At 35.1% G+C, this 16,654-nt stretch overlaps 1 protein-coding gene across 1 annotated transcript in view; it reads right to left on the reverse strand.

Moving 5' to 3' along the window:
* ADGRA1 (adhesion G protein-coupled receptor A1) overlaps positions 1-16,654 on the reverse strand; it is a 286,313-nt gene that overhangs the window by 134,439 nt on the left and 135,220 nt on the right. Inside the window, exons 8-11 of the mRNA XM_062610365.1 lie at positions 10,702-10,866; positions 5,677-5,875; positions 4,260-4,409; positions 773-934 (exon numbers count right to left, since the gene is read on the reverse strand). Of these exons, the coding sequence (XP_062466349.1) occupies positions 773-934; positions 4,260-4,409; positions 5,677-5,875; positions 10,702-10,866 (676 nt within the window). The remainder of the gene's footprint in view (positions 1-772; positions 935-4,259; positions 4,410-5,676; positions 5,876-10,701; positions 10,867-16,654) is intronic.

Below are 16,654 nucleotides of genomic sequence, written 5' to 3' on the forward strand. Positions count from 1 at the left end.
CAAGGAGGGATAAGGCTTTAACGGATTTACCTAAAATTATAAAAGTATGAGTTTCAAGCTTCTAATTTAGATGCATTTCTGCTACTGAAATATTGAAACTGGCAAAAAGACAGTTTCTAAATGTCCAAATGACAACAACTGAGTATCTAAGTGACAAATTCATGTAGGTGGAGGACAAGGAATAAAACCAATAATTTCATACTGCTACAGTTTACTTCTAAAAAAACTAAAACTGACTACGAATTAGTAATCCTTATGACAAGATATATCTTTGGTGATAGTTTTCTAAACTCTTTAAAAAAGTATGGCTTAGAATCCTGTCTGAAAAGTATATTAAAAATCTTAAAGCAATAAGGGAGTATGTTGTCTTTTCTCTTATTAAAATTTCACTCAGTCAACTTGTACCTTTCAAAATAAACCCATATACTACAGTGGCAAGGCCAACAGAAACTGTGTGAATAGTAAGAACACTAGAAAGATAGTGTTGTGAACAGTCCTTTGTAAGAATCACTGCAATAAATCAAAGTCACTTTTTAACACCATCAATGATACTCAAAAAATACTTCAGTCTTCCAAATAGAATCCAGAAGAAGAAAACAAATAATCACAGAGTACAAGTATATTTATATAAATTGGCTATGTTGTGCATCTGGCTTACACAATCTCCCTTCTCACTTGTCTATAGATTAGTTGGCTGTAAAAACTATAAAGAAAAATGACATTTTAAAAACAAATTCTGTCAAAAAAAAAACTTTGTAATTTTTTTAAATACCTTTGATATAACTTGAGTATTGCTGGTCAGCATTTGGCTTGCAATGTGCTCCACACATCGTACAATCCTGGTGCAGGCTTTGTCTTCTTTTTGAGCCATCCACAACACATGGTCATCGACCAACATTATATTGCTGGCAATTTCAATAAGAGCATCCCCAATCTGGAAGAGAAAATAAAACAAACCCCCCAAAATGGTATTGACTGGAAAACTCACAAGTAGGAAAAGAGTACAAGTGAAAGAAGGTACCTCATTTTGTTTGGTAACCTTCATTCAAAGACAGTTTCGATTCTATTAAGAAAATTAAATTATTTGAAAAATAAAGAAAAGGGCAACTGCCTTTAAGGAAAGCTTTTTTTCTTCACAATTCTAAAGCTTATCTTCTAGATACACCACAAAAACTGAGTCTCTCTTTGGGTAATAAATGCAATCCCAGAATTATCACACTCTTTCTTAAACTAATTAAAATTGACTATGCCTTTCTAAAGAGCTACTTAGTGTTTAATCAAAGGACCTTGGGGAGGAGAGGGAGTGGGACAGGAGGGGAAGAAAAATAAAAATAAAGCAGGAAAATATATTTGACAAATATTTTTTCCTACAGACATAATGGGGTAAATTTGAGATGTAACTCAGGTGCCGATACAAACCTGCATCACCTCATTGTCTATACAGAAAGTGCAGGCTTATAACTTTGGATGTTTTGATTCATTCTTGTGGACAATACAAAGTGATTGATAAATCTTTTTTGCCAAATGATATCTGAAGGGGGCCTACAAGGATGCTGGACAGAGTACTCTTCATCAGGGACTGCAGTGAAAGGACAAGGAGTAATAGGTTTAAACTTCAACTGCCAAAGTTCAGGTTAGATATAAGGAAGAAGACCTTTACTGTGAGGGTGGTGAGGCATTGGAGCAGGTTGCCCAAAGAAGTGCTAAATGCTCCAATAATGGCAGTGTTCAAGGCCAGGTTTGACAGAGCCTTGGGTGACATGGTCTATGGTGAGGCATCCCTGCCCCTGGCAGGGGAGTTGGAACTAGATAATCTTAAGGTTCTTTCCAACCCAAACCATTCTATGATATTTTGCAGATTTTGGTAAGTATGACTATGTGCTTCAAATTTTTATTAGTATATTGTGTTTAGAAAGCGCAAACATCACTGTGAATATTTTCCTGAGATTATTTCACATAGAAATAAAAATATTTATTTTTTGAATTCTAAAACTTCATTTGAGTGAGATTTCACAATTAACATGACCATATTACCATTATTTTTGAAGGCAAAGACATGAGATAGATAAGCAAGGTCATCACAAGTAAACCTTAATAAAAAGGTATAAAGAAGTGAAAAAAGTGACTGAGAGAAATATAGCTAAAGAAAAGTTAAAGAGGCTAAATGTCAAACTAATAGAAACAGAAAAATAAGGCAAATACAAAGACAATTCAGTAGGAAGGAAAACAGAATATTCAGCAATGGTGAAAATGGGTTAAGAAATGCCTGAGATTATGAAGTTGGATCAGTGTTTTCAATAAAAAATACACAAATTTCACATTTGCAAGGGACACAGAAATAATGAGACTGTATGTGAAACTTTATGTGACTTCCTCAAATATTTAATCTATTTTTGAGAACATAATTACTAGATAATTCTAGATGGCTATTGACAATGTGACAGAGTTATTGATGCAATGAATAATAATAAAACACATTAACAGACTAGAGTGATTTATGAGAAACAAAGCATACATCAATGAGCTAGGCAGTAACTTATTGAGGCAGAACAGTCTATAAATATACAAAAGGAGAGAAATCAGAAAAGGATGTAATTTATATTACAATTAAATGCATTAATGAAGAGTAAATGCATGGCATTAAAAAATACAAAAATTTGGGCTAATGCATGTACATATTCCTGGCAAAAAAGTTATAGTACATTGCAAATATGTCCCTGGTACTGCGGTTGAAGCTCTCTTTTTTAAGAGGTGAACCACCAGATGGGACAAAGTAACTATAACTTGTAAGAAAAGAATAATTCTGTGCTGACTGAGAGAGGCATTACCCAGAGAGGATGTACAGAAACTGTACTAGTTTGGCTAAAATTATTTTAAAATTTGCTAAATCACAGAAAACCTCTGTGTATGTATTTTGATGAATAATTGTTTTATATAATTGTAGCTTCAGCTGCTAGTCAATTGCAAACTGACACACCTTTGTTCATATGCTGCCTTGTATCATATAAAGTTCAGTCTTATTTATAATTACATGAGTGCAGCCTCATGTGTGAAAGACACTTTAACTTCACTTTTTTTTGTACCTTATGAGTGAGAGTTAAGAAATGGGTATTAGTAAAGAGCTCAATGAATAAGCAACATACTTTGTGAACTTGAAACAGAGGAAAAGTGTAAAATTCAAAACAGAAGAAAGAAACGGAGACAAATTGGAAGAACTGTTTTAAATTATGAAAACAATATGGGATTATGAAGTAAGAGATGTAGAGATAAGCAGTGGAAATAGAGATGTTTCGATACCAAAATCCAGAAACTCAAACCTATTTAAAAGGAAGAAATCAATTAAAAGATTAGGGATGGTGCTCAGTTTTAATGGATAATGCATCAGCTGCTAGAAAAATAAAGAGGCTTTATGGTAAACCCAAATGTTTCTTTTGGATGGTAATTTTTTTTTTTGTTAGCAAGCACCACGATCTTATCAGAGTTTTGAGCCGGAATACAGTTGTAGCTTTGAAACATGATTCTTCAAGAGCACTTGATAATACACTTTAGGTCTTCTGAAATTGAAGTTGGAGGCTTTCTCAAATTGGCACTAAAATGTTAACTGTTACAATCCCCAGAGCCAATTTTAACTACAGCTATCATGTATACAAAAATTAGGGGTTATGAAATCTTCATGCAAGCAGTTACTGTGAAAATTAACAGTAAATGCTATGATGATCAGTGCTGTTTTCTATGAAACCCAATTTTTCCCACAGGGTTTGCATAACTCTGATTAGACTTCCCTGTAAAAATGTCATACGTTACACCAAAAGTTTCTGTAGCAATTTGCACTTAAAGATACATCATCTTCTCTTCATGTGAAGTGATAAATGCTTTTAGAACTCTGAAAATCTCCTGATGAAATGGAAAAAACAAAAGAAGCACATATAACTCCCATGGCCAGATGGAGAGTCATCTTAAGTTAATTCTAAAATGTGAGACATGGTAGAAATTAAAATGAAAAATAATATTAAAGAAATGGCTTACTGAAAACCAATTTTTATCCCTAAGCAACAACACCTTTGTCAAGCAGATGAGATGGCTTAGTTGTCCTTTTTTGGCATAAAGGAACATATCATAGTATATGCAGAATATCTGCCATCAGAATATTAGCAATCAATTTCAGATTTGTGTGCCTGGATACATTAAAAACGGGGCCATATGTGAAGGCTTCACTTCTAAGTGATACTTTTTTTTTCAACATAGAGAAGGTATCTTACATCTTCAACTTCATCCACGAAGACAATTAACTTTTCCACTATATAAGCCAAATATATTACATCCATTTTATCCGCAAAGTGGGAAGCACCTCTTGTGTAGGCTGTCAGCTGGCGGGAAAATTCAACCACGGTTGTTAAATTGATGTGCATCTGAAAATACATCAGAATTGTTAGATGTTATAAATCACATCTCTTTGTTCTTTTAAAAACTGGAAATCACATCCATTTGTATAATGTTTGCTATAATTTCACATGGATTTATATGCATCATTAGGACTATAGACATAAATTTCAGGGGCATATGAATCGATCTTCAGCATTAGGCCTTAGATTTCATTGCTGTTATCTAAAGATCACAAGACAGACCAACAAATCCTGAAGATTTTTGTCTACTTTTTCCAGACTGTAACTAACTCGCCTCATAAAACATTACCCTAAGCTACTATCCTCGACTTGCCCACATCTTTAGATCATCGTTACAACATCAGTGGGGCCTCATATATACAGTGATGCATAGTGGGAGAACAAGGGACAATGGTAGTCAGTTGAAAGGAGAAGTGCAGACTGGTTATGAAGAAAATGTTTTCTGCCATGAGGATAGTCAAGCATTTGAACAGGTTACCCCAAAAAGTTGTGAAGCCTCCATACTCACAGCTTTTAAAGACCTGGGTGGTTAAAGCCCTGAGAAACCTGGCCTAACCTCATTACAGTAGAATTGACAGAATTTGAGAGGCCTTCCTAATTATTTTATCTTGCAACTGCTCTCTCTTAATGTAGCAATTATTTTAGTTAAGTATGAACACATCTGAAAACAAACTTCCTGTGGTGTTATCTTGCACTACTGATTGGGAAGAAATTATCAAGGAAACTGAAAGCTGTAAAAGTTTTTATGTCAGTTACAGGTTTGTGCCATCCTCCAGGCTGTCCCCTATTATGCTTTTCTTTCTCATTCATTTCTATCTGTTTAATTTTTTATCTCATTCTCTCTCATTTATCTACAAGAAACCATTTAGGTACTATTTTTTTGGGAAAGACATCAAAAAGGCATTTAGGAGTAGGCTTCATATCTGCAGCTTTTTAAAATGCATTGTGGACAATGGCAATGAGGAAAGGCACTTCAGCTGACAAAAGTCTGATACAGGACTTCAAGAGAAATTAACATATTTCTGGTAAAAACACATTAGGGGAAGTCAAAGAAAGAACTAAAGTAAAGCACTGATGACACTGCCAACACTACTAATGGTCAGGTAGAGTCCACCACTCAGACAAAAAAAAATAATTAAAAACAAAAAACTTCAAGTAAAACATTCTCTAAAAAGTCCATCCATCCCAAATTTGTGGCTGAACAGACATTTCTTACAAGCTATTCAGTAATATCAGTACTAGAGAAGGGAAGCCTTGGAATTCATAACATTACCTGACTAAAAGCATGAAGAACCTGAGTTACTTCTTGCGAATAAGGACATTCAGAATAGTTTTCTTCATCCCAACGTCCAGTTCGATTACATTTACGCCATGCCTTAGCCTCTTCTGCACCGTTGTGAAAGGCAATGGACTTAAATGAATACTGGAGACAGGGATGGTAAGCAGTTATCCCAGCCAAAGTTTTGGGCCATCTATGAACAACATAAAAATTAAAAATTACAACAGGAAATTTCTTCTTTAAAGGCAACTTACAATGTAGCAACAATATACGGAATGCATGAGGAAAAAAGCTATTTTAAATTTTACCTCATTATATTCTGTAATTACTTTGTTTCCTTGGAAAATGTCAAAATCATACAGGTTCATGTCTGACTGGTCATACATTACTTCTGCATTAATTCCAGGAAGGCTTTTGGTGATAAGGAAAAAATATGGATGGCATTTTCCCTAAAAATATGGATGGCATTTTCCCTACATTCATCTTTGAAGACTGCACAAAGCAGAGAGGCAAGTCCATGAAAAAAAAAAACACAAACCCTGCCCCGCACCAAAAAAAAACCTACCAAAAAAACCACCCATAAAACCCCAAACAACAAAACCCTATTACTAAATGCTGCAAAAGATAAATGCTCAAAATATTCCTGACAATCTTCGCTTTGTATTTTGACCAAACTCGACAAAGCCCTCTGTGCCACAGAGACCCAAAAAGAAAAAATGACTGAATGTATCAGAAACCAATAAACAAGAGTTCACTACAGACTGTGTCTCATGGAAGAGAAAGGAGCTAGCCCTCAGTCGTTAAACTATTTAGGTATACATGACTTCTGTAGCATGATTTCAAAACAGTCTTTGAAAACAAACTATAAATCAACATTAGCCAGAATTATTCTATTTAGCTCATGGAATCATAAAATGGTTTTGTGTAGAAGAAACCTCAAAGATCATCTAGTTCCAACCCCCTGTCATGGGCAGGGACTGCTTCCAGTAGAGCAGGTTGCTCAAAACCCTGTCTAACCTGGCCTTCAACACTTCCACGGATGAGGCATCCACAGATTCTCTGGGCAACCTGTTCCACTGTCTCACCTTCTTCATAGTAAGGATTACTTCCTCAGATCTAATCTGAATCTGCCCTCTGTCAGTTTAAAGCCATGACCCCTTGTCCTGTATCACTACATGCCCTTGTAAAAACTCCATCTTCAGCTTTCTTGTAGGCCCCCTTTAGGTTAGCAGCCTGGAAGGCTGCTATAAAGTCTCCTCAGAGCCTTCTCTTCTCCAGGCTGAACAGCCACAGCTCTCTCACCCTGTCTTCACAGGAGAGGTGCTCCAACCCTCTGATCATTCTCGTGGCCCTCCTCTGGACTTGCTCCAACAGCTCCATGTCCCTCTTATGTTGGGGGCCCCAGAGCTGAACACAGTACTCCACATGGAGTCTCATGAGAGCCAAGCAGAGGGGGAGAATCACCTCTCTCGACCTGCTGGTCACACTTGTTTTGATGAAGCCCATGATACAGTTGACTTGGCTGCAAGCACGCACTGTCAGGTCACGTTGGGCTTCTCATCAATCAACACCCCCAAGTCTTTCTTCTACAGCCTGCTCTCAATCCATTCTCTGGCCAGCCTGCATTTTTGCCTGGGATTACCCCAGCCCATGTGGAGCACCTTGCACTTGGCCTTGTTCACCTTCATGAGGTTCACATAAGCCCACCTCTCAAGCCTGTCAACATCCCTCTGAATGACAACCCTTCCCTCCAGTGTATTGACCAAACCACATGGGTTGGTCCTACTGGCAAACATGCACTCAATTCCACTGTCTATGTCACTGACAAAGATGTTAAAGTGCTTGCCCCAATACTGGCCCCAGAGGAATGTCACTCTTCACTGAGACTTCACTTGGATATTGAGCCATTGAGCACAGCTCTCTGTGGGCTACCATCTAGCCTATTATTTATCCATATCTCCCCAGTCTAGAAGCAAGGATGTCATACCCGACAGTGTTAGATGCCTTGCACAAGGTCAGGTAGGTGACATCAGTCACTCCTCCCTTATCCACAAATGCTATACCCTTTCATAGAATGCCACCAAACTTCTCAGGCATGATTTGCCTTTAGTGAAACCACATCAGCTGTCACCAACCACCACTATATTTTCCATATGTCTTAGCACAGCTTCCAGAAGGATCTGTTTCATGATCTTGCCAGGCACCAAGGTGAGACTGACTGGCAATAATTATATTAATTATTATATTATATATGCTATATATAATATAGTATATTAAGCATTATTATACAATACTATTTTTCTCTATATCCACTGCATTCTCTGGAATGACATAAGTCGGATCTATTTCTTTTGCTACAAAATCCATTGTCATTTTCTAGTATGGACAAAGCAGGACCAATTGGGAGAAATCAGAAAAAACAGAAGTGTATCATCAGCCACTCAGCATGTCTGGAAAGGATATAGTTCTTTAATTGCACTGATGTAATGACTGAACCCAGTCAATCATAGAAACATTTTTCCTGACAGTGAAGCCTCACCTAGCCATTTAACCTTTGCTGAAACATATGTATTATCCCTTCTAAGTTACAAAATGTAGGTGCATTTGGATATTGTTACACAATATGCTGACAGGTTTGGGGCTATGTAAGTTTTCCTTATTTCAAAACAAGAAAAGGTAAGAAGAAAAATATTTTCATATCTTTTAGCTAACTATCACTGGAAAAATTAATGTTGTGATACAAAAACAATTGATGCAAAATGAACTGTGAAATGTGCTTCAGAACAAAACCAAATATGTACAGGGGTATATTCTCCTTTCATGTCTGAGCTAAAATATTACTTATAGTAAAACATTTGCATTAATGCAATTGGGCCATACTGAGTAGCAACTTACCTCTAAAGTAAATCTAAAGAGATAACTCTGAAACTAGTGTTAGTATAGGTAGCAGAATCTGGCCTTCACAAATAGGAATGTTAGAACATAACAACAATTACTATTTGCATTTCAGAATGATCTTACAGAGAGCTGGAAAACAAAAACTGAACAAACTGTCCATTAGAGAAAAAATCTTCTAGTATGTATGGCAAATTCATTCTGACTCACAGTGTCTAATTTTTACTGCAGTTGTGCAATTATAAATACCACCTAGGCTGGTCAGCTGAAATAAATGACACTTCCTTTTTTTACCCAATAAAAGAACTGCCCTTTCTAGCTTTGCTTTTGTGGTTCAGCTCTTTCTACTTACATACTTGCTATGTTACCAAAAGTTCAAATACCTTTGTGAGAAAAACTACTGATGTGCTAGCTGCACCTCTCAGGACAAACTTTCAGAACAATTTCAAGTTCTAACGCTCTTGGAGCCTGACAAATTCACTATAATTTTAAACCCATTCCCTCAAATGCCCAAAGAACCTATGGACTCAGCATCCTTTTGATATAAATTTTAAAAATAAATTTGTATTGATTTCTAGAAATATAGTCAATAGGGAGAGAAATGTCCATTCCTGTTCTTTTGATTTATATAAAATGACAAAAATGCCCCGGTGTTAGTTTCTGTGGTCTGTAGAATTTATATGTATTTATTTATGAAGAAAAGGATGTCATGGCAAGAAAATAAACTTCATAAAGTTGTTATCTAAAAGATTCAATATGTGTTACCTGATAGGAAGTATACATATTTTAAAAGATCTTATTAAAATACGTTTAAGCACGTCTACTATGAGAAAACACAATGGCAGCTTTTCTCATGACAGAAAAAAAATAATAAATCTATATCTGAGATTGTCAAAGATCTCTAATGGACTTAATTCATATGTGTATTAAATAGATTTATAAATATATGGTCAGCAAATGGAACTACTGCCTAACACATAATAAATATCTTTATAGTTAAGAGAAAACAAGTTATGTGAGTCAATTTCTCTAACTTCTAATTTATTCTTTTTTTATTCAAACACAAGAAATAATAGTGAAAGGCCTTTGAAAAAGTTTTAAAAATGAAGATAGGCTTTCAGGTCAGAAGTAGATGCAGAAAGTTCTGGTATTGAAGAGAAGCTTCCTCTCTCATCTGCTTTTCCTTTCATTAACTATTCAAGCTGAATTTTTAACACAGTTCACTTGGTTACAAATTACTTTCTTGATTTCTCAATGGGAATGTCATCATACATCAGTCTTATTGTCAAGCAGGTAATTATATTTTGTTTAAGAGCTTTATGCATAATGTTTAAGTATATTACAGCTAACTGAAAATAATACCAAATTCCACAGAAACCTTAACTTTTCCTTCAGTTTATGAAAAATTAAAAAAACCTCCAAACAACAAATAAAACCCAAAGAAAAAAAAACCACCAGCATATGTAGATAACAATAAAGATGACACAATAATTACGTTTAGTCAAGAAAACTGTACAGATTCTAAGATTCTGATAGTAGGACAAATTTGTTTTCTAATTTTATGATACATTGCGGGAACTCTGCGTCCTTAAGCTCACCTCTAATAGTCCATTTGCTTTACTAGGTAGTTTTATTTGCTATTTTGAGTCTCTTCAGTGAAATATTTTACTAACAGTTTTATGTTATTTGTTACTTCTAATCTCAGCTGAACAAAACCAACAGAACTGGAACAGACTGGAAGAGACCTGAAGATTTAATCTGCTAATGCTTTAATACAGTGTCATCATGTTCTGCCATTCTGAAAAATAACCAAGAACAATTTTGAACCCTGTCTCATTTAGCTGTAAAGAGTCTACATCTTTTGAGTTTTTATATAACCTCACTGAGGAATTAGAAAGATTCTCTGACTTTCACAAACCACCGCTCTTCTTGAAGCACTAAGTGCCATTTCCCATAAAAAATCACTGTGTGCTCCTCCTTCCCACTATGTTATATAAAATGACAAACAAATGAGCAGCAAGTGACATCTTCATATCTGACACTGAAGTATCATGTCTATAAGCATGAATATTGTTTGTAGTGATATTAATATATGAAAGACACTCCAAAACCAGCAAATCATACCTGAAATCTCCTTTGTTATTAATGATTCTTTCTGCAGGGCAGTAGGGTGCAGCCGTTTCAAGTACCACAATTTCTACATGTTTAGCGCTATTTCCATATGAATTGTTTACTAGACACTCCCAATCTCCAGATGCATCAATGTCAATGCTGGACAGGATAAGTTCACTATAAAAGAAGATTAATTATTCTATATAAATTATAAAGAGATTGAACCATTGGTTTTCTGACATTAACTTCAGGGATTTTCTATGAAAATATCAAAACGGGTTTTCTTCTATGTTATTATAGGAACAGACAGTATGTGAGAGATTGGTATTAAGATTTTAGCAGCAATTTTAGGTCAGTTTGGATTGTCCACTCAGATTGTAACAGGCAATAACACAGATTACAAATCATCACAAAAGAATATCAGTTATGTATCAATGCCCATTCTCATTTCCCTGAATAGAAAAATGATGGTTTTGTGGCCAAGCACTTCAAAGTCTAAAATGCATTTCAAATTGGCAATGCAACCAATCTGCACAGAATGCATCCCTTTAGCTGCAATTGCAGCTCCTGTTGCATTTCAACAGCAGAACCTGCTCCTTCTGTGGTGGCATTGGAAAAGTAGCTACTGACTAGAAGCCATTAACATTAGAAGGGATAATTTTCCTGATGAATGCAAATATTTCTTTCAGTACTTGACTACTCACAAACTTCTTTCACACTGTACCCCACCAAATATGAAATGTAAGGGTGCATTAATTCTATAATGAGTGGTAGAGAAGTTAAATATAGGGACTTTTTATGGCTTCTCTTACAATACAAACATCGTGCATGACTGCCCTACACCAGTATTTAGCTGCCTAAGTTAAATAGCCTATATATAATTAGAGAAGGAAGAATTTCAGAAACATTTACCGTTCTCTAGAACTGCTCTAGTTAATATTTTCTATATAGTTTAAATCCAACAAGAAGCTTTCATTCATCTAATGAATGCAACCCTGGCTCTAATGAGGTCAATAAAGTTTAGTTTTTCAACTGGCTTTATCAGGGATTAAATTTTATCCGATTACTGCAACTCCACAGATCTCACAGAAAAAAAAAAAAAAGCTAACTAACTAACTACTACATTTTAAAAAGGTAATGCATCAGATCTAAAGTGTGCCATTGGGCTAGAAATTAATTTTATAACAGTTTTAAAGAAAGTACAGCTTTTAAAAAAATAGGAAGAGGAAAAAAGGTAGCAATGATCTGAAATATTTACACAAATGGCTCAACTTTGAATCTGCCTTCTGCTTTAGACAATTAGAAATTATGCAGGAAGAAATGGAGTATGTCAGTAAAAGCGAGAAGGTACATTACATGAACAGAAGCACAGAACTTAAAAGTTATTAAGTCGATTTCAAAACTATATTTAAAACAAAATCTTTAAAAATTCTACTTGCAGCCTTTGGCATTTTTATGAAGATCCTTACATTTGAAAGATCCATACAGAATAATTAAAAAAAAAAAATTAAAAATTTTTGCTCTTTTAAACTTCTTAAAATATGTCATCCTTTTTCAGTTTAAAACTTTGCATATTACACATGCACTTGTATTAACTTCTCTACAAGAAACGATTGAATCAGATCTCCCAGTATAAAGTCTATTTCTGATACATATGAAAGTAGACCACAATCAAGGTAGGAACTAATTAGACAGCTGCGTATGTAATTTTCCCTTTGAAACATAAACATAATGAAGGATGATTTTTCATGTGCTTACTACAGGACTGTTATCTTGGTTCCCAGAAAACAAACAAACCATGGTAAATAGCCTTAATTTGCTTCCAAATTTTTGTTGAATTTATCATTAAACAGTAACTTTTAAAATCTCACAATTTATCTATTTATCGTGGTTTTAAACTCCAAGTACCTTGTAAACTCCTTGTTTCATTTTCGCAATTAATTCTAACTTGGTTTACTGCAGAATATACAGAAAATGCACTACTAGCCATTTGCATACAGAGTAGCTGAGTATTTTCATGTCAAAAGAAGCTATTGTTCTCTTAAGAAGTCTTAGATGGGAAAGCCCCGTAACAGCAGCCCCTCAGCTAACTCAATATACCTTTTTACATTCAGGTTGAAATACTTATGTAAAATTACCCAGCTGATAACAACTTTTTAATTAAATCTTCTATTTCATATGTCACAACAATCTCACATCATCTTTACAGACAACTGAGAAAGAATATATTCCTAGAGCTTATAAAAATAATTATCCATAAAAGCTCTTTTCACAATAGTTAGCATAAATATTCACCTATGGCATGAAGACCCAGAGAGTTCCCAAATGAACAGAGTGCATGATTGATGAGCTGATCTTTGAAATACTTCCTATAAAATATCTATAATTATTGTTAATGATACAAATTTGATAAAATTTGGAACCATGGTGATTTTAGGTAAAAAAACACCCTTGAGCATATATCAGTTTTACAGTTAAGCAATGTGAAAATACATAAATATGAAGAAAAAGGGTACATTTTGCATTTATTTAAATTGCTGAAGTGTGTTCCAATGTGATTTTATCTGCTGCTAAACACATCTCCTGTCATTAGATGAAATTTCAAAGACAGACAAATACTGACTGATCAGTGTTGCTTCTGGTAGAAACACAGTACCTGAACACTAGTTCCAAGTTCTCTAAAATATTAAGTAAATCCTCACATTCATACTTTTAATTTTCTATGGCCCTTTCTGCAGATGGTGAACCAAATAAGCCAGAATAGGTTTATGCAATATAGTAGAAGCTGTACAATGACTAGAACATGGAACTGTCTTCTGTATTGCCATCTGGCCACTGTAAATGATGCATTCATTTATATTCCTCTAGGAATATTTTGGATAGCAAGCCCAATGGTGAAACTGTTCATTTACCTACCATCTGGATATGAAAAATGATAAATTGATCTTATACCCCTGGAGGATTTGGGGAATTGGATTTCCAAAAAAAAAAAAAGGTCTTCATTCTCAGAGCAGTCAACTTGATTCTTTAAATTTCTCCACTTATAATCCTTCACAACGCCACAGTCCTTGCAGACCAAATGGAAAGGGTAGGCCTGTATACAATTTTGAACCTCTTCACAAAGTTTTGCAGTAGGGCAGTTATATATTTTAAGACTTGCACTGTTACATGAGTAACAGTGAGTTACTGTTCTGGAAGTTCCGTTTTATTTTCTTACTCTTAATAGAAAGGCATTCTCCATCTATCTTGGCCATGGCAAGAAGTCTTGATAAAAGGCAAGAGCTATCCTATGACCTGAAAAAGTGGCAGGACTCCCTGGTTTAGAAGCTTGACAAGAGCACAACAGAATTAAGACAGGACAGCACCTTTGGCTGTGTATTTTTCTTAATTATCCTCATTGAAGCTAATAAACATCAGGCCACAAATGAAAACATCTTCTCTGTACTATGCAGTTTTCCTAAGGATGGAGTATTAATCAGAAAGAGGTTCTACTCCCTCTGCATTAGTAATCACATCCTGCTCTTCAGAAGTGTGATAGTTGCAACTTTTATGGAAATTTTTGGCCTACCAAAACATAAAGCAAAGTCATACATTTATGTTACCAAGGCAAACTGAATATGAAGGTTGCTGCTTGATGAGAACAAAAGGATGACTAGCATGCTTTTATCAATTATTATTTTTTTTTAAATTACAGAGGCCTTCTCAGTAAAAACATTGAAAGGAAGCAAGAAAATATACATGTTTCTTTTTTATACTGGTAAATATAATGCATAGTAAGATTCCTTTCTCAAATGTGATGAATGACATTGAAAAATTAATCAAAATGTATAGCTGATACAATTGCATGAAAAATTTCTTATAATATTCAATAGAAGCCTGTGGCATTTGTCATTACAAAAAGAAGAACCATAATACAGGTGGAAGCCATACTCATGTAATCAAGTAACCTATGACAATAGATTTCTATTTGAGGCATGTTTTGCATTGCTATAGCCATGCATAACTAATTAGACAATCAGAAGTAGGTCTCATTATGCAAAGTTACTCAACCACATCCTAAAGTAATACCTTAGCGACATTTACTGTATGCCCCAGCAGTCATTTGCATGCCAAAAAAACAGTAATGAATAAAGAGGAGACTTTGACACCATATTTTGATTTGCTTTCCACAAGAAATGTTTTAAAAGACTGACTGGAACTTCTGTAAGATGGAAACAACCAACTGCTCTTCTGGAGACAAAAACTAATTACTCAAACACAGATTACACTTAGTTTTCCTCATATTCTTTTACCAACAGATAAAATAGTGAATGCTCTCCTACAGTTTGGTCAGAAGGCCTGCATAACCTGCATCCAACCCATACCACCATAAATTATTAATACTAACATAAAATCTAAAAAATGAGTGTGGGTCTCCAGAGTACACTGCTGCTTGGAATACAGACTTTCACAGGGGATATAAGGTTAAAACATGGAAAATGAAGACAGAATGTGTAAATCTAGGCACTTTAACTGGACTTAAATTGCTAGTCTGATCTCTCTGACAACATTACTTATTTATCCATGAAAGAAACAGCTTTAGAAGGTTGATGGCATTTAAAGAAAGTTTGTGGCCAGGCAACTGTAAGAGAAAACTAAGATTAAAGTCAGTACTCATTTTATGCTAGATGTCTGGCAAATATTTTCAGATTTATCATACACTTGGGAAATTCAATGCACATGATTTTCTGTTTCTTCTGATTGAATATAAAAGCAAAGCATAATTTACCATTTAACGCCATCTGTAGCTACCCAAGAAACATAATTTGCTGCTTCTACTATAATTTACCTACGTTGTTCACATCAGTATCCAACAACCACAACAATAGTTGGACTTCAGAGATGGCAATGGAAAGGACCTAATTTTAATGACAATTTATTGACAGAGAAAAAAACACAAAAAACCCAACCTACTTCCAAAATTGGAGAAAAGACCCTTATGTCAATTAGTAAACCTCCTCGTGTTATTTCCTTTGTATGGCTCAAGTTACTTCAACTGCAATGCAGATGTTCAAAAATATTGTCTAATATTACCAATTTGTTATGTAAACATTTGCCCAATAGCTAGATACATTTTCTGTAGGTGGATGTGAAAGAACCTGTGACCTACATCTTTATGCCATCTATTTGTTAAAATTGAAAAAACAAGTACTAATCTAAGAGTGACTCTACCAAATGATCTTCAGAAATGGAGTCAGAAATCTAAATAACTCTACAACATGCCACAACATGTCTGGCTTGTATGATCCTTTTCTTTCTCATTGAGCTTGTCAGGTAGAGACAGACTACCAGCTACTGTGCTGCAATGAAGGGTGTGCATAAAGATGCTTGCATTTATCTTCATACTCCCACAGTCCTAGAGTCAACACATGCTAGTCTAGCTAGCCAAGAATGTAAAGTGGGGAGGGAAAGAAAAGGTATTAACAGCTCGAGAGCACTCAAAGCTTTCTCTTGCTGTCTTCAGACAGCTGGCAGGTCTGTGATGGCACAGTTCTCTAAAGCTGTGAGGAGAGTAAATTTGGGCCAGAGCTTATTCACAGAGCTTATTCAAAGTACTTTATGAACCTTTTGTCTATCACTGAGCTGCATTGTCAGTGGTGAAAAGTTTAGGGATGCTCAAATATGTTTACTGTTATTAATCTCGTTATACCAGCAAACAGCTTGACTGCAGGATGAATACAGCTGCAGTCTTCTGGGGAAATAGTGCTACACTGCTGTATGCCTTTCATCTGCCCTTAAGTAGTCTGTATGCTGCAAAGTTATATCCAGAGGAAGCTTTATTTCATTAGCATAACTCTTGTGATCTGTACACTATCAGAGGTTCTTAGACAAAAATAACATTATGACAATCAGTCCAATAGCCAAAATTACATAAAAAGCTTTTAAAGTAAAATATTTCCAAGGTGATTCAGAAGTGCTAACCTAC

Source organism: Pezoporus occidentalis, unplaced genomic scaffold, assembly GCF_034315485.1.
Source record: "Pezoporus occidentalis ecotype Australia unplaced genomic scaffold, CSIRO_AGI_Poc_V1 ctg147, whole genome shotgun sequence".
In the NCBI taxonomy this organism is placed as follows: Eukaryota; Metazoa; Chordata; class Aves; order Psittaciformes; family Psittacidae; genus Pezoporus; species Pezoporus occidentalis.